Genomic DNA, 24,035 nt, shown 5'->3' with positions numbered 1-24,035 from the left:
CTTGTTTAGAACCACACTAGGTTAATGACCAATATGCTGTAATACCAGGTTTCATTTTTATGCTAACACAATCCAGTTCTTAACACTGATTTATATGGTGCAGCTGTAAGAAAATTTTTAACTGAAAATAAGCTATGAAGAAGCCCTTTCAAAAACCAAGACATTACTGTTTTGGTTTTGTTTGTTTGTTTGTGTTGGTTTTTGGTTTTGTGGGGTTGTTGATTTTTTTTTTCCTTTTTTTTTTTTTCCCTTTTTTTTTTTTTTTTCCAAAGTTATAACCCTCAGCACACAAACAATGAATTGTGCTTTTTCATACAATCATAAAACAGTTTGGGTTGGAAGGGACCTTGAAGGCCATCTAGTTCTAACTCCCCTGCCATGGGCGGGGACACCTTCCACTAGACCAAGTTGCTCAAAGCCCCATCCAACTTGGCCTTGAACATTGCCAGGGTTGGGGCAGCCACAGCTTCTCTGGGCACCCTGTGCCAGCATCTCTCCACCCTCATAGTGAAGAGTTTTTTCCTAATGTTTAATCTAAATCCCCTATTCATCAGTTTAAAGCCATTCCCCCTTGTCCTATCCCAGCATGCCCTTGTAAAAAGTCCCTTCCAGTGTTGTTATCTTTTTAATAAAAATTTTCTTGCTTAAACAAAGTGTTTTTTTCAGATTGCTCAGTTATTCCTTGTAATGAATTCAAAGGTAAAATTTTAAAAAAGATACAGACCAGGATCAACTTTTAATGTTCTAAGAAAGCCTATTCACTGTTATCTGGTAAATGGATTGTGTCCTGAGAATAATTTTGCATTGATTTCACACTTTGCATTATGTCTCAGTGGTTTCAAAAAGTTATAAGCATTTTTGTAAAACATATATCCAAATAATGCAGGGACAATGAAAATGACTGAAAGTTTCTGCATAGGTGTTTTTGTTTGATTGTCTTTATCAGTTAGAGTAGTAAAAAGTAACAACTGTAACTGCTTATGTTGATATGAAATGTGGGTCGCTCAGTCATCCTACTTTTAGGGAAATATTTTTTTTGCAGCAATGATTATTTCCCTTAAAAGTCTTTTTTACTCCACTATCTTGATTAAGTTTGCTGAAAATTGTTTTTTTGTTAATGCCAGGCAAAATTACTCATATACGGAATTAAGATAACACAGCCTGACCTATTCTTTGATGATTACAGAAAAGATTGGCTAAGTGGACTTATAATAATGTATAATACACTTATTTTTTACTTAAAGCTACCCTCATTTATTAACATGTACATACTAGATGCAGATCTGGCAGACATGTAACTATAGATGTGCATAGCTATTATCCAATCCTAAATAAAAAGACAAACACTGGCTGCATTTTCTCACCTGTTTTCAGCAAAAGTAAGAAAATCTTTGAAAATTTATTTCTTGAAATAATTGTGGTACTCAAAGTGTGAAAAAAGCATGCCAAAACCATGGATATTCTGCATGTAATAAAAAAAAACCCCTTGTCATAGTGAATTTTCTTAGTAATGTTTAGTAAACGTGTTACTTCATAAGGAAAAGTAGTGTATTTTGAAATCACTGTATCTACCACTGGAGCAGTGCAGATATTCACACAGCAGTGTGGTCTTAAAACTGGAAAAGTATTTATTTGGTTCCCACTGCAATAACAATTCTAATTATTCCTAAATATTTTAAAATATTAGAAAAAAAATCTTTTTTTTTTTTTTTCAATAGCACAACATTGTTTGCTTTCATACCTAGCAGAATGACATGCAGTAAACTATATTGTCAAGGCATATAGAAGAGAAAAATATTCTAGTTGTGCATTTATTGTTGTCAATGGATAAGCTCCATTTTGTCCTTACACTAATGACTTTTGTAGTGCTTGCCTATCTATATTTATTATAACTATTAGGAAAAAAAAAAAAGCCCCTAAAACTGAAGTGTTCTGCATTTTTACATGCTAACTAGTCTGTTTCAAACATGTGCTGTTTTCCAGTGGTCCATTTTGTGTTCTCTGTCTGAAAACCAAGTGAAAGCCTGATTTACAATTATTGAATAAATGTAGATCACATTTATTTTAAGAGGAACTAAAGGTCTGACTCAAAGCCCATGGAAATTGACGCAGTTTGGTTAAAATGGGTTTTGTATTAAGTCCACGGCCCAGAGAATTTTTTTAACAAATCTGAAACTTAATTATACTGTAAGGAGTTTATTTCCTCCCAGGAAGTCTTCTCCTTTTTGTTTTGTGGGGATGGAAAGAGAAAAAAAAAACCCACATGCACTGATTATATGTAACAGAAAGAGAAAAATTAAAAAGGAAAATCTATGTTTTCCAAGTCAAAATTTTTGATTTAGATTTTTCTCTCTTGGAAGAGGGACCTTACCTTCTATTTTATCTCAGATGCAGCTTTCTTACAAATGCTTTTCACTTTACTGCTAGAAATTTTGCTACAGCGTTTTAGTTATAATATAGTATATACATTGTGCTTATGTAAAAGATACATTATTTTACAATCCTTTACTTTTTGGGTTCTGTAAAGATCATTATAGAGTCACATTTATGTCTTGATAGGCCAAATAGTGTCACAGCTTTTTTACCAGATCTGTCTCAGGATTTTTGACCTGTAAATGAAAATTCTTCTCCATTACCCTGGCTTTTTTCTCTTCCACTTGGTGTTTTATTTGGTTGTCTCTCTTGCCCTATGTTTTTTCATTTCTTCCTGTGCTTTGAAATGCTTTCCCTCCCATGCAAGTGTAAGTTTTGCTGTTCCTCTACCCACCCTGCCAAGTGCAGTTCAGGACAGATATGGGAAACTGAGAGCTTAATTTCTCACTGCAGTGGTCAAAAATAAAAACTTTATACATACTTCTTTCTCCCCTGCAGTGTAGTGAGGCTTAATTCAGGATTGATTTATTCTATTTGTTGATGTTACTCAATAATGACTTTATATTCTAAGACAGCAAGGTTTTCATATTAAAATCATAGATTCTGAGATATATGCAGATAGTTTTTCCTCCTAACATGCCGTGTTACAACAACTTTATCTGTGTACCAGAATAGAAATAACGTGTTGTGATAATGTCACAAGCATTTTGCTCATGGATGACTTCCAAAACTCCACAGAATATTTGGTATAAATTGAAGCTCTTCTGGAAGCTCCTGGCACTTACAACAGTGATAAGCCAAACATGGCATTTCTCCTTTCCATATTGTGCTATTTCCACACATTAAGGCAAGTTACAAAAGATAGTTAAGCTTATCTAAAAGCTTGTTGTCACTTACAGAAGCAAATCTAGCTCACGTATTCCCCTGACTTTGGGTGTGTGATCCTTCCCTTCACTGCTGTCTGGCTCTGGCACTGATATTCTGGGGATTACCAGGCAATATTCCCTTGTGCATATGCTTCCCCTTGGTAACTGAATTGACTGGGGTTCATTTTTAATGGATTAGTTCATCAGGATAGTTAAATGAATCAATTCAGAGAGAAGTGTGTAAATCATCAGCACCACTGTCAAGTCAGTATCAGATCTGTGGGAAAATTGAAAGGAGCAGGCTCCTTTCTTTCATGTTTAGAAAGGTCCAAGAGCTGCTAAAACGTACTGTACATCTTTACCCAGCTTTAAAAAGATGAGGAAAATTAACTATATTGTCATAATGTTCAGGCTGATACAGGCTAAAAATTTGTACAGCTTGCTTCATGATTTTTTCATTCTTGTTAATTAATGGACCTAGAATGTTTTTGAGTGCTCTAAAAGTAATTGGTTAGATATGTTTTGCTCTGATCAGTTTTCTACCCATGAACCATGCAAATCCTCACCCTACAGACTTTTAAATAGTATTTCTATGGTACTGAGACATCTGGTTCTTCTCAGTTACTGTTTGAAGCTCTTCCTACTTTTTTATGTATTAAAATGAATTGACTGTTATAGGAAAGACAATTATTTATAAAGTCTGTTTCGGTTTTGGTGCTAGAAAACAGTTGAGTCGTATAATAAAAGTTTCACACTGATAATGGATGGTAGCAGTTTTTAGAAAAAGTCTTTGTAAAGAATATAATGATCATGCCAGAACCTGATGAGTAATTTATTGTTTAGTTCAAAGCAGCTGTTCAATTAAAAATGTTCAGCCTTGACCTATGATCATTATTTTGAAATAATAGATTGCATGAGCAGTTTTGCATTTTGACAGGGAAAAATTAGCATTTGACAAAAATAAATGAGTTCATAAATCATATGTTGATTTGTTAATGAATTGTTGAATAAAGTATATTTTTATGAACATTTTTAGTGAGAGCAAAACTTAAACCCAGTTAGCCACTTCTGCTCAATCTTGTTTGCTTTGTTTTATAGGCCACTATGACAAATTCTGTTTGCTTATTTTAAACTTATTGAATAGACATATAAGAAGTGTAGGCGTTATTCCCACTCATATTTGAATTGGCATACTTTTAAAGAAGCCTTTACACTCCTTACTTTCTTCCTATTTCAATGGGTAAGCAACTGCTTCCCTGGAAGGAAAATTGGAAGACCAAACTCAGATGAATTTTACCACAACAATGCAGATCAAGCTTGCAATACTCTCAGTTGAAATTCAGCACCTTTAATAACTTCTCAACATGTACACAAGCATGTGCAAACGCACACCCAAAAACTTAAACACCAATTAGATTCAAACTTAACTGTAGTAAATAAGATGGTGCTTTCCCTTTCCAATACTCTTTTGAGATTTCAAAAATGTTTGTTCTGACTGGTGTGTAAACATTAGAGGTTGTGGTTTGTTGACCTTGGCTGCCTGCAAGGTGTCCACTCAGTCACTCCACCACTCCCCCTCAGCAACATGACAGAAAGAGAAAATAAGGTGAAAAAAAATCCTGGATCAAAATAAAGATGGGGAAATCACTTACTGGAAATTATGGGGAAATTACTGTCCGCCTTGGTTCTGGCTGAGACAGTTAGCTAAATCTATCTCAGCCAAAACCAGGACACTATCAAAACAGCTAAGGCAAAACAGCCTCAACTTGGAGAAAATTAATTTAATTAATTGCCAGTCAATGAGAGATTTGGATGGTGAGGAAAAAAAAAGGACATAAAATTAAACACCTTGCCCCTCTTCCTCACCCTTTTATTCCTCAGCATAACTTCACTCTTTTATTATCTCCTTTACCTTCCCCTTCCCTGAACAACAGAGGGCAGATGGGAATCTCATCTCCCCTCTGAGAAAGGGAGACAGCTGCTCCTTTCTCCTCATACATGTCCCAGCCTGGGTCCTCCATGGGCTGCTCCAATGTTTGGCCTCTCCGTGGGCTGTGAACTACTTTAGGGAACATCCATTCCCTCTTGTGTGGGGTCCTCCATGGTCTACAGTGCCATAGTACATGCCCTAGTATGGTCCGCCATGGGCTGCAGGGAAATCTCTGCTACACTGCCTGGAGCATCTCCTCCTCCTCTTTCTTTGACCTTGGTGTTCACTGGTCTATTTTTCAAACTTGTCTTCTTCACTCCTCGCTGCTTGTGCAGCTTTTTGCCCTTCCTTAAATATGCTTTCTCAGAGGTGCCAGCAGCTTTGCTGATGCACTCACCTGTGTTCTGCAATGTATCTATTGGGGACCTGGGTGGAACCAGCTATGTCGAGCACTGGATCGCCCCTGGACTCTCCTCACCAAAGCTGTGACACCTGCACTCAGTGCACACATGAATGACACACATTACAGAGCATCAATTCAGCTCACTGCCTAGAAATAGATTGATTTGTTAAATCGTGAGATTTTCATATGCCTCTTAAAACTCTAACAATTTTTTCAGTGATAATACTGCTAAACTCTGAATTTGCTTATTAGCTACATGGCCAATCCCTTTCTGAATGCTTCTAAATTCTTGGATTAATACAAAAGAATTAGTTCAACAAGGTAATTGAACTTCATCTTATCAGTTTTAATCTGCCATTTTTAGATTTTCCTAGAGTTCCTTCTATTATTATGAATGAATTAATAGTTTTTCTTTAAATTAGTTATTTTTTCTAATAAAGTATAGCAGAACACTAGCAAAAAGCATGGTGCTTGCCTATTTGAGCACTACAGGAAAATATATATTGGGTCAATGGAAAGAGTTTGATGTAGGAAAGATTAAAAAGGAACCTACTACAACTTTAATTGTGGTGGACTATTTTGCTTTCTAATATAATATCAGAAAAATAATTAGAACACATCTCTAAAAAGACAGAAATTCAATGTGAAAGTGTCTTGAGTTCAGCAGTAGCAGTCATTTTTCTCCTTCTTAGTAGTTGGTGCAGTGCTGTGTTTTTGACTTTCAGCCTGGGAACAGCGCTGATAATACCAATGTTTTTAGTTGCTGCTCAGTACCGTTTACTCTGACCAAGGACTTTTCTGCTCTGCCAGGGAGGAGGGGAAGCCAGTAGGAAGCAGAGACAGGACACTTGACCCAAACTAATCAAAGAGGTATACCATACCACAGCATGTCATGCCCACTATATAAACTGGGGGCAGTTACCCGGAACGGCTAGATCACTGCTCAGGTTGGGCTGGGTATTGGTCGTTGGGTGGTGAGCGGTTGTATTCTCTCCCCTTGTTATTTCCCTTATCATCATTACTATTATTGGTGGTAGCAGCAGTGGTTTGTGTTATACCTTAGTTACTGGACTGTTCTTATCTCAACCCGTGGGAGTTCCATTCTTTCGATTCTCCTCCCCATCCCTCCAGGCGCAGGGTGAGGAAGTGGGGGGACTGTGAGAGAGCGGCTGCGTGGTTCTGAGTTACTGGCTGGGCTTAAACTGCAACAGAAAATCATTATTTCTCCCTCCAAAATTCAGTAATGAGTTGTGACTTGATTGCCATCATGCACATCCATTCATCCATGCATTCCAATTCATCAGAATTCTTTTGGAGCATATTTGATCCTATCTTGGATTAGCTACTATTGCTGCTTGACTTTATAGTGTTCTTGGAACACACTGTTGGGACATGGTTGGTTCTGCTCAAATTTCAGAAAGGCGTGGATGCATAGATGGGTGTATAGATTATGGGCTTGAGGAAAGGACACAGCATTGAAAAGCTAAAGGTAAACTAGTTTTGCTCTGACACTAAAAAAAAAATTAAAAATAAAATGAGTGCACCAGAACATTTTTGAGAGTAAAAATAACTATTTACATTGTACATATGAATTTAAATTTCTGAAGATCTGAGAGTTCTATATCTAATCTGATCGATTTTAGCAACAATATTTCTATGATTATTTCTGACTGCTTTATTTGCTGTCACAGCAAAACTAGTCTTTCACAAGTAAGGTGGTGAAACACTGGACCAGGTTGCCCAGAGAGGCTGTAGATGCCCCATCCCTGGAAACATTCGAGGTCAGGCTTTGAGAAACCTGATCTAGTTTATGTCAAAGTTCTAATAAATGGATATGTTGACACATTTTAATTTTCTGCATTATTTTATATAAACTGGGGACAAACATTTTTTACACCTTTCAAATTAGCCAGGAACTCTTCCTATTGTAAAATTTCTGTGAGTTAATCAAAAGTTTATTGAGATCAAATGAAAAGACTGCTATTAATTTAAAATCTTTGTGTGAATCTCTTTGTACAATATCCAATCTAAACTGCAATATTGTAGATTAACTCTATTTTCTTTGGAAATTAGTAACAGAGTGTAGAAAAGCTAGAATTCTGTGTACCTAAAAAAAAAAAAATAAAGCTTTACTTTTTCTTTTTTAATTACATATTTAAATGTGTAATTGCTTTGTCAAACACCAATTATCTAAGATATACAGGCAATGAGGAAATGCCGTCATTTATCGCACTACAATCTCAAGTAAACAATCCATCTAGGAGCACTTTTGTATAACTAATCAAGACTGCTTTCCATCATTTTAATTTTGCAATTATGACAAGATTACTCTAACTTGACCCTGCAGCTGGGAGTTTGCCTTTCCTTAAGGGCTTGTGAGTTTCAAAGTAAGTACAGCATATAGCTAAAAGTTTATTTGTTATATGTTTAAAAGGTTAATCCCAAGCATCACAGTAAAAGTAGAAAAAAAATGATTGATGGAACTTCAGAAATTTCTAGTGAGAACTCTTAAAAGCTTGGAAACCACATCTAAATTTATCTGTCATTTTTAAATTATGATACAGATGATTAAAAAAAGAGAGTGAGAGAGATTATAATTCTTCTTGGAGTAATAGTCTCTTAAAATCCACCTAAAAAAAGGAAAACAGACGGATATTCAACTGCTAACTGTTGAATGCACCTTTTTTTGTGTGAATCTACAGCATGTGCCAAAATATAGTTACTCATAGGAAGAACAGACACAGTGACACATGCTGTAAACGGCATGTTAGAAAGAAAACGATTATTTCATTTTCAGTCACAAAACAAAAAAAATTACTACAGATTTTCATATAGATTCAAACATAATCAAAATTTCTTATAATTTATTTACTGTATTAATGGTGAAACAATATTTACGAATTCCTGCACACATAAGACAATGTTTTGTTGACCCTTTCCATTACTGAAGAAACATGTAAGGATGAAGTCAGAGAATTTCCTCACATATGACACAGATTCCTTTAAAACTAGTCTCTCAGATGGAAACCAATGTCATTTAGTCACTCAATTTGTACATCAGGAAATTTTCTGCACTTGTATCCTGAGTTCTTAGAGACATGCATCTTACTTGGCCAAGAAGTCGTAACAAATATAACAGTGAATGTAAGTTATTACCAATCCACATACCATATTACTTAACTTCATGCACAAAGTAACTCATAAGTACAGAAAAATCTCATTGATAATACAGCTAAAATTGTACAGAAACTTCCTAGATTCTGTTTTGTCTGGTCTGTTCTCACCCTTCTGATGTTCCTCTGGATCTTCAGCAGCTTTGGTTTGCCTTAGTAGGATGAAGATGGCACCACAAGGTAGTTATGGTAAACAACCAGCAGGATGAATTCTTTGACAAAGAGTATGATGGTGATGATGGCAATTTTCTTCTCCTCTCCTCAGTCTTGGCTCTACTTGGGGTTATTTATAGAGATATCTTTAATTATCTCTCATATATTATATACTCATATATCTCTGGTATATCTCTCATATACTATATACTCATATATCTCTGGTATATCTCTCATATACTATATACTGAGAGTATACCTCTCATATACTATATACTCATATACTATACTATATACTCATATATTCTCTGGTTCCCAGTTACCATGTGCTTCTGTTTTCTATTCATTCTTATACAGTGATGTGATTACAAAAACATTTCCAGACTCACATTACTGAACCTACTTTACAAAGCATCATATTTTTTTGCATGTAAATAATATCTAAATTCTAAATAGTTATTGCATCTGCACATAATCTGCACATATATCATCTTTAATTCCATGATATTTGCTACTGGAGTTTCAGAATTTCTGTAGACAAGATGTTTTTCAGAAGGAACACCTGATTTTTATAATATAGAAAAGCTGAATGAATAAAAATACCTGTCAACCTTTTCCTGCACTCCCAGAATTATCTGTAGTGTTTGAGTATCCACCCAGCTAATTTCATACTTCACATTCACAATTTAAAGTCTACTAGGTGGGCACATAATGTGTCCATTTCCTCTGGGCATAAAGTACCTGACAAGCTTGTTAAGACACCAGCAAAAACAAAGCAAACATATGCATAAATATGCAGTGCAATAATTTACCAATTTGTATCACTGTTTGTTGTGGTTTAAACTTAGCTGATAACTCAGCACCACACAGCCGCTTGCTCACCTCTTTCCCTTTTCTCCTCTCCCTGGGTGGGATGGTGAAGAGAATCAAAAGAATGTAAAACCCATAGGTTGAGATAAGAACGGTTTCATAACTAAAGTACATTATATTATGTACTAATAATATTACTAATTAAGTATTACTATTACAAATAATAATAAAGGAAGAGGAAAAAAACAAAAACACAAGTGATGCACAATGCAGCTGCTTACCACTCGCTGACCGATACCCAGCCAGACCCAGGCATTGGTCCCTTCCGGGAAATCCCCCCCTAGTTTATAAACTGGGCAAGATGCTATGTGGTATGGAATATCCCTTTGGCTAGTTTGGGTCAGGTGTCCTGTCTCTGCTCCCTCGTGGATTCTTGTGCCCCTCCTCACTGGCAGAGCATGACAGACTGAAAAGCCCTTGATCAGGGTAAGCACTGTTCAGCAACAACTAAGCAACCAAGCAACATCAGTGTGTTATTATAATTATTCTCAGACTAAAGCCAAAACACGACACTGTACCACGTACCAGAAAGAAAACTTCACTCTATCCTAGCAGAAACCAGGACAGTGTTACGTTAGATAACACTGTAACTGAACTACAGCACCTCAAATCAAATATTTCAGTAGAACAGAACAATTCATAATTTTTTTAAGAGTTGAGACAGAAAAAGCTGTATTTCTTTCTCCAACTTCCGTAGATGTCGCCTTTTAGCTCCCATGGTTTCTTGCCACAGGAGCCAGTATCCGTTGCTTATGGGATCTCTCTGTGTATTTCAGGGAACACTAGATAATCTAATTCCAAAACCAAAAAATGAAAGAGGATAAGGACTGAGTGAATGAAATACTGTCATAGTATAAGTTTCTTCTGCCAAAGTGAAAAGTGGTAGACTATAAAAGGGGTGACTGAAGTGCCTAACATAACATGTAAAATCCTAACAGATCCTGCCTGGCCTCCAGCTCTCCAGAAGAGCATGGGTCTCATGTTGGTTCAGTGTCATATCTACCAACTCTGTGCTTATGTTTCAAATACCTCAAAGTGTCTAAAATAGCAGTAGATAGACACCTGAATCACTCCATTACGTATTTTAAATTTGAAAAAAGTTGATGCAAATGGAATGAAATATGCAATTGTAATGTAAGAGAGAAAATTGCTGTAGATAAAAAATTCTCAGCTACTATAGGAAATTTAAATTTTAAATGCGTTTAATATGCAGATGATACGAGCTTAAGAAGATGACTGCTTGTTTTGCATAAGTGTCCCACCTAAAGTTCTGCTTTTACGAGGGTACTCTCTTTAAGTTAGCCATTTAGTTGTGACTGATCTGAATAAATGACAGAACTATGCACATACATTATCTTACAGACGTATTGCTGCTTACCTGGCACCTCTCTTTTGTGTTTTTTATGTACGTGTTAGGTTTCATTTTAAATGGCAACAAAAACTATTTTGGCTAACATTTATGACTTTTTGTAGAGTTTTACATAAAAATGATACTTAAGTTGTGAGGTCAACGTGCTGTAGCACTCAATGAATAATATCCAAGTGTTAGGTGACATTGATTGTTTGATAACATTAAATTACATTCTCTTTTGAAAACTTGCAGTATTTTGCCAAGTGATATTTGCATGGTTTTGTTGTTAAAAACTTTAATTAATTTTGCATCCACTAAACTACAAATAAAACCTCTGCATTTTTCATACAAATTTAAGGGTAGCAACCAATTTAAAGAAATAATCTGAACCTTTCTGAGTTCATGCAGCATAATGATGATGATAAAAGGCACAACCCTGAAAGTTAAATGGTATCAAACAGTTCTAATAATGATGTGTTTTGCATGAGGAGCTGTAACACTTGCCATGCTAGTAAAATGCATGCTCATTTTAAAAATCCCCTTCCTATCAAAGCTGTGCATATGTACCACATATAAAATTAAATAATTTGGGATAAATGTGTATTTCCCTTATGCTGGATATGCATTTATACTCACAAATTCCTCAACTCATTGAGTAGCCAAAAAGATATCGCTAGACTTACTCTGTGCTGAAAATTAAACTTTTATTCAAATTATTGGCTTGGTTTTATGTTAGGTCAGCTGACTTGCAAGTGGTGATATTTACCAATTAATGTATTAATGTATTTAATTAATGTAATTAATGTATTTATTGCTTTGTAAGTTAATGGGAAAATTGCATTAATATTAACTTGTCAAATCATTATATATATGCACATTTGAGAGAGGTTAGCATTTTATTAATTCATTTTATTGTTAGAACAAAAATATATTCTCTTAATCAAGTAAAACAAATGCATTTCCTAAATCCTAAATAATCTGTAAATAATTGTTTTAACGACATTATTCATGATGATGCCAATGCCAAAATAAAGAGTAGGTATCTGGATACACACACGGATGACTTGCTGCATATATATAGATCTGTACATACACCTCTTTATGGGTCATTGCTACTTTTGTTCTTCTTTTTCAATTTTCTGGCTATTATGCTGTAAGTAATATTATCTTATCATTTGGCTTTCATATCTGTCATGACTGTAAGCAATAGCATACCCTGGCTAGTGCAGTGTCTTTAACAATGGTTTTAATAGAGGCATAGGGTAATGAATCACATATAATAGTAAATTAAAACATGATCCTGAATGTATATATGAAAAAAACCCCAGTGACTTTATTATTCTAATAATGTAAAGGAAAATAATAAATCTTGAACACTCTGAACCAACTCTTATGTTAAATCTACTTTGAGCAGGACATTGAACTATCTGACCTCCACAGGTCCTTTCTGACCTAAATTTTTCTATAATTCTAAATTCAAAGTAATAAGTAAAAATAAGGTTAAGCAATAAGCACAATTTAATGTTAATCATTAATACAATGAATCACACTAATCTTGTGTTTGCCACACAAGGCTAATTGGGCTCTGAGAGTATGTCTAGATTTCACTGATGAGTATACACAGCTAAATTGTTCAACTTGTCCTTTGCACATTTTGACAGGTAAATACTATGTGTTTGCTTGCCTGGTATGAACCCTGATGAGGTTATTCTTCTGGAATAAAGAAAATAAGTATTATAATCTGGACCATTTTAAAAATCAAGTTTATATTACTATCATCTCTACTAAATAGAGTTTTCTCAAACCAATGTACCTTACCTGGTTCAGTGTCCATGAAAGCCACTAAAATTATATATTGATTCCATAAACTGTCATTTAAAAATCATTTTCTCAGGTATTATAAACTATATACTGTTAAGTCAGTTGTCCTTTCCATGATGAAATATTGTTTGGAACAGCAACCTGTCACACACAGTTTTATTTTTCAGACAATTAACCATGAGTTGTGTTTTTTTGTTTCTTAGGTTAACAGGATTTCATCTTCCTCCACCTGTGACAAGTACAAAATCTGTATTTTCACTGCGCTTGACAAGTGACTTTGCAGTTAGTGCTCATGGGTTTAAAGTTTACTATGAAGGTAAGATATTCTTAATAAAAGATTCTGTATTTTTTTTCTCTGATCTCTATGAATCATAAATGTCCCAGAGAAATGCATACAAATACACATCTCTAACTTAACCAAGTTACAGTGTTTGCTGTTCAGGCAGTCATTCAGATGCATAGACTCACATCTGAAACCAAGATATTTAAAACTCTACTGTCTACAGTACCATACAGACACAAATGTTTTATGACATTTCCTTTAATAATGCCAAATTCTTTAAATTCTGAAAAACATAACCTTAATCTTTCTGGTCCTTCAAATGTATGCTTTTTCAAATTAATGCCAAGACATTAGTAGTTACTCTTGAATTTCATTAAATAGTCAAATTAATATCTCCAAGTTATATGGATGGATTCTTTCTCATGCTTTTGATAGGAGAAATGCTGACTCAGTTCTCCAAACTAACATAAACCTACTTCTGTACTGAAGTTTTCACAATTGTCGAGAGTTTTCACCCAGACACTGAGTGAATGAGCTGGCACATGTATTCTTGAAGTCTAGAAGTTCATAGCATTGTATGCATGTTCAAGAATTTTCTTTATGATCAAGCTCTCTTTAGTCATGTTTGAAGAGCTAGAATATGCTATCCATTCATTTTTCCTTTAATAAATTTCTTGGCACTGGGACAATGAGCTCTAACGTGCTTATCACCATGGAGTTCAGTTTGCACATACGATTGACTCCTCATATAATTCCTTTCTGGGCTAAAAATAACGTGCTGATTAACAGAACTCGAGCTCCTGAATCACTGACATATAAGGGGGAATTTTACCTTCAACCACAGAAATCAGCATTTTAGAACAAAACGTAAACTTAATCCTTTCAATCTGATACTCATCCTTTTTGAATCTGATGCTTCAGTTTGTATAATCAGGAATACTAAAAGGGTTTAAAGAGTTTTAGTTCATTGGAGTCTCGCTTCATATGGCCAGCTCTACTTTTTTAAGAGCTGCACCAAGGCAGCTCCATTCACTAAAAAAATCTTTCTTTGAATTCCTGTTTTTCTAACTTCCTATGAAACTACCTGTCTTTATATCCAGCTAGCAAAGAAATGAAAACTCATTACATTACATTCACTTCATGAATCATTCCTTGACATGACAGGATAGGTGCATTTAAATGATAATCACATCAAGGCATTCTCTATTTCTGTTCTTGTACTTTTTACGAATGTGTATAACCCTGCAATCAACATTTTCAGAGCTGGTTCTACCTAGTATTCAATTTTAAAAAATTTTGATTGCTCAGTAGCTCCTTTTTAGCTCCCTGATGAAACATCTGCATACTTAGTACCCCTAAATATCAGACCACATACTTAAGTGCTTCATTATGGATTTGTAATTTAAAACCTAAGATAGAAATGATTAGCAACCTGTCATTGCAATAAAGAAAAATGATAGAGATAGCATGAGAGGGCAGGATGAGCAGTAGAGACACGCATCTGAAGGGATTAGATCCGGGTGTGATTTGAAAAAGGAACGTACCTTTCATAATCACTGATCATTTAAAATACTTTCCTTTGAAATGTTTGGAAATAGAGGACATAGACAGTTATACGGGGTGAATTACTGTTCACTGTCTTTAAAAACAAGCAAACTAACCAAACAAAAAGGCCCAAATAAACAAAGCCCACCAACATCTCTTTCTCTGACCCACCATCCTCCTTGACAGATTTGCAGCTGAGCTGAAAGTTGACAAGAAACAACAGAGTACCTGACAGACTCTCTGGGAAACATGAATCTACTGTGGGCTTTCTTGATCATAACATAAAAGAATGTATTAATTTTCTGGTCTACTGAGAATAAAAATGGGTATGAAAAGATATAAAATTATGTCATCAATAGAACTACCATGCTGGGCCATCATATGTAAATCCCTACAATTGCATCCAGTTAAACTAAGTACAGGATAGCCCACAGAAATACTCACTCTGGCCTCCTACCATCAATATCATAAGCCTCAATCTGTTCCCTGCATCCCTCCCTCCTTTTCTCCTTCTCGCCTTTTTAACTTCCTCAATGTCAAGTGGCCTATTTGGGTTAGCTTTGGTACCATTTTGCACATAATTCTTTATGTTCAGCTTCTCTATTATTTGGGAAAGAACACATCTGAGAAATACACCTCTATATAGCACAATACCCCTGGAGAAAAAGGATCTCATGAGAGAAAACAGAAACAGTTACTTAAAAAAAAACCCACCAAATTTCACTTACAGTGACAACAGAAAATGCTGAGATGCATTCAAAATTAAGGAGGGATTTTAAGAAAAGCACTTCAGCTGCAATAATTACCGTCAGCAATTTATCATTTAATTTCTGTTTTGCGACACTGCTTTGCCGGCTGGAGTGAGAAATGGGGGAGTTACAAGTCTGCTGATTCCATACCTTTTTTTTTTGGAGAGCTTTCTGGCATATTTTCTTGTTTTTTTTAATTGCTTTCAGGGTCTGTATAACATGTATATGTATTAATATATGGAGAAGAAATGCTATACTTCATCCCCTACTTGACAAATTAGGTCAAGTCACAGTGTAGCTGTGTCCTTTTTATTTTATTTATGATAAGATTAGTTTGGTTTCAGGATAGAAGAATTTGATGCACTTTTCCATTTTCTGTTGTCCTAAGATAAATAAGCAACTTTGTTCATAGAGAGCATGGGAGGGAAAATACAGCTGCTGAGAAAGAAAGCAACATAGCAGCTTGACCTATACAGCAAGGGGCTTCATTGAACCTAGTCCTGCTTTGAGCACTGCTTCGTTTTGTTCTTACTGGGTTATTTTACTGCTATTAAACAGGTAGCTGACATTTTTAAAATCACTGACTTCATTAACAAACCTGCTGCTAGAATTTATGGCCACCTTTATTCAAGATAAATATGATAGATATTTTTATGCTATCCTATTGATCAAAAAACAAAAAACCCACCTTAATATATATTCTTATAGTGAAAACTCTGAATGTCCTGGTGATGAATTGCAATTATTTATAATAGTGTTATGAAATACAATTTTATCTGTTTTGTACTGCTACACTTAATTTTAAACTGAACTATAAAACTGAATTATTAGACGCTTTAAATAATGAAATATTCTTCATGCTTGTACTAGAATGGTGCTATAGAAATTCAGCAATTCTGATGAAATGCTTTTGAGAGGGATTTGAGAGCAATGTTAAAACTTTCAAGACTGATCTCATCTTAATGGGTAATGGGTGGTGGGGGAAGGAAAGAAGGGAGCAGATGGTGTTTATTAACAGAATAGGATGATGTGACTTCTAGGGACATATCATGCATTTCTTTCAGCAATATTGAGAAAAATTGGTAGCTGATGTACAGGATTATTGAAGCATGCAGATCAGAGATACTAGTAGGACTTAAATGTGCCAGGATGTGGATGCTAAAAATAATTTTGGCAGTTGGTATAGAGCTAGAAAATATGAACAAATAGGATAATCTATTTTTAGCTCTTCTGCATAACAAAATTATGAAATGTGGCTACACATGATTTAAACTTTGGATTTAGATAAGGTTCATGAAGTACTACTTTTATTAAGCTAATAACATCACTACTAACGTCATATAAAAATTTAAGGGAGTGCCAATGAATTATCATTTAATATTGGAGTGGTCTCTATAATAGGTCCACTCAAAAAGTGTTTGCCACGTTGGAGTCGTAAAAGCCACAGACTCTAAGCTGTAAAGTTGTCACTTCACTTACTACCTGACAGACAGACGTCATAGGCTTTTTTCTTTTTGGCTCATATTTTGCCATTGCTATTTTGGATATGGCTGCTCTCTGTCATAAGATTGCTTCAGCAAGTCCTTGGTAAAAATGGAATTAAACTGAATTTTCCTAGCATTTTGGAAAGAAAAGTCCACAAAGTAAAGAATAATTAAAATTGAGACTGCTTAAATTACCTAAATAGATAATGGAAAATCCTGTTTTGAAAATGAATCATACTAAATCTAGCAAGGAAACATATTAAACAGTTGAAGTCACTCTAAATTCGTATTTTTTACTTCCATTCAGCATGTTGGACAACAAGAAAAGAAAATGTGCTTGAGTTTCCTTCTTTTGGCTAAATGTCTTTGTATCTGCCACACTGCCTAGGAAGTCATATGAATTATCTAGCATATCCTTCTGGTCTTGGAACACTAACTGTGGGCATAAACATACCAACAATGCCTGTTTGTATACTTGTATCTGTAGAAATAAAACAGTTGTGTATTCAAGGAAATAGAAAACATCAAATACGCTTATCAGGCTTTGACTGTTGTAGCATTCTTTAATATAAGTCGTTAATTGGTAGGTAGTTCTGAACTCCCTTAGTACAGGGAAGGCAAAGGGGAAGGTGTGATTTGCAATATTTCAAAATTAATTTAGTAAATGAAGGGGAGTTATCAAATATATACGCAAAATTTCATGAAAGAATAAATAAATATCTAAGCTATAAAATATGGTGCTAGCTCATGATGCAAAGTTGGGGTTTTTTTGTATTGATGTTTCCAATTTAACTACATTAACAGAACTGAAGTTGCACCAACTTTGTGCTGTGATTAACGATAGCAAAATATTATCCTGCTTTCAGTCGTATTATTTATACTTCAGCATCAATACAGACAACAAAAAGCAAAACTAGTTCACCCTATAAAAAATTTCAAAATGTCTCATATATTTTATCTGATAAAACTATAAATCAATATTCTTTCCCACATATCATACAGAAATGTATACCCACATGACATCTTCCTAGGCAATGTTTTTTAAAATCATACGTAACATTTACCAGTTGCACTGTCAGCTAATACCTAACATTATCACTGAATAAAATAAGTATTGGCAGGGAAAAACACTTTTTTTCTTCCAGTTGATCCAGTCACCCTGTGTATCACAACACAGCACTGCTCAGGACTACCACTGTAATCCTAATGCCAGAAGTACTTGGATATAATGCTTTAATACATATACAAAATAGAAGGGAAATCACTGTTTATGAAATCAATACCAGATTACCTTGGTGCTTATTAATTTTAAATATTTTACCCATGTGTTGCATCATTCCCACCACTCTTGTATACATACAGAAAGAGTAAATAAAAATAGGCCTGTGGACTTAATCTGGCTAATTTTTATTTTATTGCATTTCACACAGTTTTCTTGATACTGCAATCACTAATTTAGATTTGTCTAAAGAATAACATCTGGAAAGAAATTCAGCTCTTGAGGACACCGAGATATAAGAAAATTATCACTTTCTTTGATTCCACCTATCACTCTCTCTTACTTAGAACTAAGACGTTTTAGTTCTGATTTTTAATTTTTCAGTCACTGGCTCTTGTTCTGCCTTTATCTGCTAAATTACAGGACCTTTACTACTAGCATCTGTTAGTTCTTATGCTTCGTTCTTAAGTACTGCAATAAAACCACACACTTCAGAGTATTCTTTCACTTTAATATAAGCTTTTAAAGTCTTAATGTAAAGCATTTTGTTCCAAGTCACAAACTATTTTGTGCTAGTTATGCATTTTCATCATTTTGAGAGTGTTGTGATGTCTGCATGAAAAACGGGTCTGTCTGGTCACTAAGCTGGCCTGGCTGAGCCCTGCACCTCATCACCAGTTTGTTCTATCCTCTTATTAAATCCTCTCTTAACTCTCGCTGCAATCTCACTCTTGACCCTGTGTGTGTGTGAGGGCTTCAAGGGCCGAGCGCCAGCTACGGAGTCAGACTAGGGACGCACGTGCCCCCGGCCTGCGTCTATCAGCTACTGGAGCGGGGTTGGGGGTCTGATGCCCAAGAGACCTCTTTTTGTGTTTGTCTCAAAACAACTCCAAAGATAGGAGCTGACAGCTCGTTATCACTTGGGCAAACGGCAGGGGGGCAGAGCAGAGATCCTGCTCCACCGAGGTGGGGGGTGCTTTTCTGTGGTGCCTACCCTGAGGCCATGAAAATCAATTGCCTCGGCAACGAACTGCCCGGAGACAGCGACAGGCACTGCGGCGCCTGCCAGGGCACAACGTGAGCTGAGTCTGGGGTTCACCACATCCCGTGAGGATGAGTCTGCATCGGTAGGAGGGGTCCAACAGAGCCTGACCCTAGAAAACGGCAAACCTGTGCTTCAGCTGTGTCGTGAGCAGCGTCGACCCTGGACTCCAGCGGATCAACAGAACACAAGGACCACAGATGAAAGAATTTCCACGTGCTGACCGAGAAGACATCGCTGTATCCAGGGGATGGTGATCCTATTTCTCTGTTTTCTTTCCGTCTTTCTTTCCTTTCTCCTTTCCTCCTACTTCGTATCTTTTTGTAAGAGTAAGAACCTGCCAAAACTTTTGTTCCTCCTGACACAGTTTTAGGGAAATTTACAATAAAATTACTTCATGTTTCGTTTTTCAACGTCTGGAGACCTTGTGGTTTCCTCCGTGAACGGCGCAGTGTGATAAAAGATCAATTCGCCCTCTCACCCGCCGAGCAGGAGGGGTGGGAATGGTGTGTGTCGCCAAAATCACGCTAGCGAGCACCAAGCTGGATCCGCCAGTGAGTAGGGGACCCATGGGGCTGGTGAGAGGGCCTGTGATGCGGACAGGGGTGCTGGGTGCACAGGTAGTTCGTGCTAGTACTTGGTGTATCCGCTAATGTATGTGTGCTTGTGAACCCACACAGGCTCATGTGCATGTCCGCATGAGCGACCTCGTGTGCCGGCCAGCCAAAGGGGGGAGCTGGCTGCTGGTGCTTGTGTATTTTATGTGTAACCAGTAGGTGGGTGCTGTTGAAGGCAGTGCCTTGCCTGTGGCAGTCTGTAGGTAGTCGTGTCGGTGTCCAGGGTGTATCACAGTATCACAGTATGTTAGAGATTGGAAGGGACCTCAAAAAATCATCTAGTCCAATCCCCCTGCCAGAGCAGGAATACCTAGATAAGGTTCCAGAGAAGGAGACTCCACAACCCCCCTGGGCAGTCTGTTCCAGTGTTCTGTCACCCTCACTGAGAAGAAGTTTCTTCTCAAGTTTAAGTGGAACCTCTTGTGTTCCCGTTTCTACCCATTACCCCTTGTCCTATCATTGTTTGCCATTGAGAAGAGCCTGGCTCCATCCTCATGACACTCCCCCTTTATATATTTATATACACTAATAAGGTCCCCCCTCAGTCTCCTCTTCTCCAAACTATAGAGACCCAGCTCCCTCAGCCTCTCCTCATAAGGGAGATGCTCCACTCCCTTAATCATCTTAGTTGCCCTACGCTGGACTCTCTCCAGCAGGTCCCTGTCCTTCTTGAACTGAGGGGCCCAGAACTGGACACAATATTCCAGGTGCGGTCTCACCAGGGCGAGTAGAGGGGGAGGAGGACCTCTCTCGACCTACTGACCACCCCCCTTCTAATACACCTCAGGATGCCATTGGCCTTCTTGGCCACAAGGGCACAGTGTTGGCTCATGGTCATCCTGCCGTCCACTAGGACCCCCAGGTCCCTCTCCCCTACACTACTCTCTAACAGGTCGTTTCCCAACCTATACTGGAACCTGGGGTTGTTCCTGCCCAGATGCAGGACTCTACACTTTCCCTTGTTATATTTCATCAAGTTACTCCCTGCCCAACTCTCCAGCCTGTCCAGGTCACGCTGGATGGCAGCACAGCCTTCTGGCGTGTCAGCCACTCCTCCCAGCTTAGTGTCATCAGCAAACTTGCTGATAGTACACTCAAGTCCCTCATCTAAATCATTGATGAATATACTAAATAATACTGGTCCCAGTACTGACCCTTGAGGCACTCCACTAGATACAGGCCTCCAACTAGACTCTGCCCCATAGACTACAACTCTCTGGCTTCTCTCCTTCAGCCAGTTCGCAGTCCACCTCACTATCTGATCATCCAGACCACACTTCCTCAATTTAGCTATGAGGATGCTGTGGGAGACTGTGTCAAATGCTTTGCTGAAGTCAAGGTAGACCACATCCACTGCTCTGCCATCATCCATCCATTGTGTTATTTCCTCATAAAAGGCTATGAGGTTGGTCAAGCATGACTTCCCCTTGGTAAAGCCATGTTGACTGCCCCTCATAACCCTCTTATCCTTGACATGCCTTAAGATGGCATCAAGGATAAGGTGTTCCATCACTTTCCCAGGGATGGAAGTGGGGCTGACAAGTGAGGGTGTGTTTCCCTGGATATTTTCCCGGATTTCGGTGACAGGATTCTTGCTCAGCTGTGTGACTGGTTAAATCTGCAAATGGGAAAGCGGCAGTGAGGGGCGTTGGCCTGAGCCCACAGGTGTCCCGGACTGGAATCCTATGGCCGAGTGAGAGAAACCAGGCCCCAGAACTGTTGGAGGCAGTGGCCAATATAACATTCCTTCACATGCTTAAATGTACTTTTGGGTGAATGTGACTGTATTTCGACTTCTCTACCTAATCCCTCACTTACTGCACATCCAGAACTGTCTCTCACCTTCCCACCTGTACTGATACATGAAGAGGTTTCTTGTGAAAGAATGAGGCACAAAAGCATTTCATATTACTTTATTGTTATCTATCCTCTTTTCTATTATTTTTGTATCTGTACTTCTTTTCATTTTAGTTCACTAAGAAGCGCCTTTGTTAGCCTCGTGAGTCATTTGCCAAAGTTCACTTACCCTTAAAATAGTTGGTTGTCTTTTAAAAACAGCTGCCTCTGGCAGCCCTTCCTCCTTATAATTGCTTCCCAGGAGATTCTGCTTAACAATTCCCCAAATAAGTCCAAATGTGATGTCTCAAAGCCTCGCATCCCAGTTTTACTACTTACTTCCCAGCTTTATAATCCAGCGCTCAATTTTCTTCTCTTCCATTTGTGATTAAGTTCCTATCCACTGACAAGACTGTTTTTAAAGGACCTCTTTATAAGATAACCTCAAGCACACTTGCTTATGTTCTTCTTTGCCTTGATCAGGTGGTTTAATTTCTTCCTAGCAATCCTACATCTTCACGTGAGGTACCATGATTAAGGAGCCCAGATCCTTCAGGACAACAGTGTAGCTAGGCATTGGTCTGCTAGATGCACTTGCTTATGAGCTGTTCTCCTAAGCAGAAGGATTGAAACACATACCAACACCATCTGGGATCATACTCCCCTCACTCTTCACCCTCAGAAATACATACTAACCTTTGATCTGCTTACAGTTTCCCTTGGTCATGTTATTACCACTCATGGGTGAATAGCATGAAGTAGCAGTTGCAAAGCTGGGCAAACAGCAGTTCCTCTGTGAAATACGGGTCTGGGCCCCAGTCAACAAGCACAGTGTCCAAGACTACAGTTCTGGCTTGCAGGCAGGGGGACTGTGCCACGTAGGAGGGAGTATCTAAATACTAGTACCTCTCAAACAGTCAGTATTGAGGGTAGTGGCACTTTACTAGCAGTGCACAAAAGCACAGTTAAAGATAGTTTCTGCTGCAAAGAATTTGCCATTCTATTTTAGGAAGAATATATGGTAAATTCATCTAGATAGACTTGTCTTCCTTGTTCTTTCATTTGCAAAATAGCATATCATTTGTAGGAAAAAAAGCTCATGCACATGTGATTAGACCTAGTGTTTCTACCATAATTACCAGTTGGACTTCAGTTGTTGTCCTTTAGGTGCTAAATTTTCTTTGACAAATCTTGATAAATTAAATAAATAAGCTGATTGATTAGAGAGACACAGAAACATGCATAATTTTGTTACAGGCAAAATGGATGAAAATAAATTTATTTGTTTTGACATCTGCAAATAATTATTTGAAAGTTAATGCGAACCTCCTTTTTCTTCTGCCTTAAGTAATATTTACTTACTGGAAGAAAACACGTTTCTCCCTTACTGAAAAAATCTACTTAAGATTTCAATATACTGTTAAATTTATTTCTTTCAGAATAATGTTGTTAAGTAAGTAATATTTGTCAACCTATGGTACTATAATTTGTCATTTTGATGCACGCCTCATATTGCAGTTCAACTAAGACAGTGATTAATTTGAGATCTTAATTATATGTCAGTCTTCAGGTTTTTTTCTTATATTTTCAGTGTCATTTTTTGTGAAAAAAAAAACCAACCCACCCTAAATTAACATACATGGCACGTCTTGAGAGAAATTTCCCAAGAGATTCTGAGATTTTCTTTGTGAACTTACATCCTTCAGCTACTGGACTGTCATATTATTAAGATAAATACAATATCCTAACAAATGCAAATCTTAAAACAGCCTAAATTAAGATTCTTGTTTTGATCCCATGTCTAGGAAAGTAGTGTATGTAATCCAATATAATTGAAACTTTATTCTGTAGGAGCTAATGTGCTGCTTATAAAAGCACCAAAATAAATGCAGCTCCATGTTTATAAGCATCTACTTCTTTCATGCTTTCCCTAATTTACAGCTCAGTGAAATTTTGAATCAGTAATATATAATAGCAGATTCAGCATGCAATCTTAAAAAGTATTCAAAAGTCACTAGGAAACTACAGGTGAAGAGGTTTATTCATGATGAGAACATGCGTCTCGGTAATACAGAACTGTAATCTAGGAACAGACTCGTTTTATCATTTTCGCAGATTTTCAAAGTTTTTCAGTTTTTCACATGTATTGTTCCTAATTGGACACTTAGATCCATAGTAAGATACTCATACTGTTGGGCATTCAGTAGCTCCCACTAAACTCAATATAAATTATGTGACATGGAAAATGCTTGGGAATAGGTGAATTTTTTTTAGGTTTGTAAATTAAGCATCCAGTTATGTAAGTTATTGACATCATCTG

General features: G+C 36.9%; 1 protein-coding gene across 3 annotated transcripts in view; it reads left to right on the top strand.

The window, feature by feature from the left end:
• The window catches only part of CSMD3 (CUB and Sushi multiple domains 3), a gene marked incomplete at both ends in the record, with an annotated part of 652,566 nt that overhangs the window by 102,724 nt on the left and 525,807 nt on the right, over nucleotides 1-24,035 (top strand). For all 3 annotated transcript variants that reach the window (XM_080610435.1, XM_080610434.1, XM_080610433.1), the window contains one exon: nucleotides 13,144-13,256. In XM_080610435.1, the coding sequence (XP_080466561.1) occupies nucleotides 13,144-13,256 (113 nt within the window). The remainder of the gene's footprint in view (nucleotides 1-13,143; nucleotides 13,257-24,035) is intronic.

This window comes from Psittacula echo (assembly GCF_963264785.1).
Source record: "Psittacula echo genome assembly, chromosome: 2".
Lineage (NCBI taxonomy): Eukaryota > Metazoa > Chordata > Aves > Psittaciformes > Psittacidae > Psittacula > Psittacula echo.
This window is presented reverse-complemented; position numbering and strand designations above follow the sequence as displayed.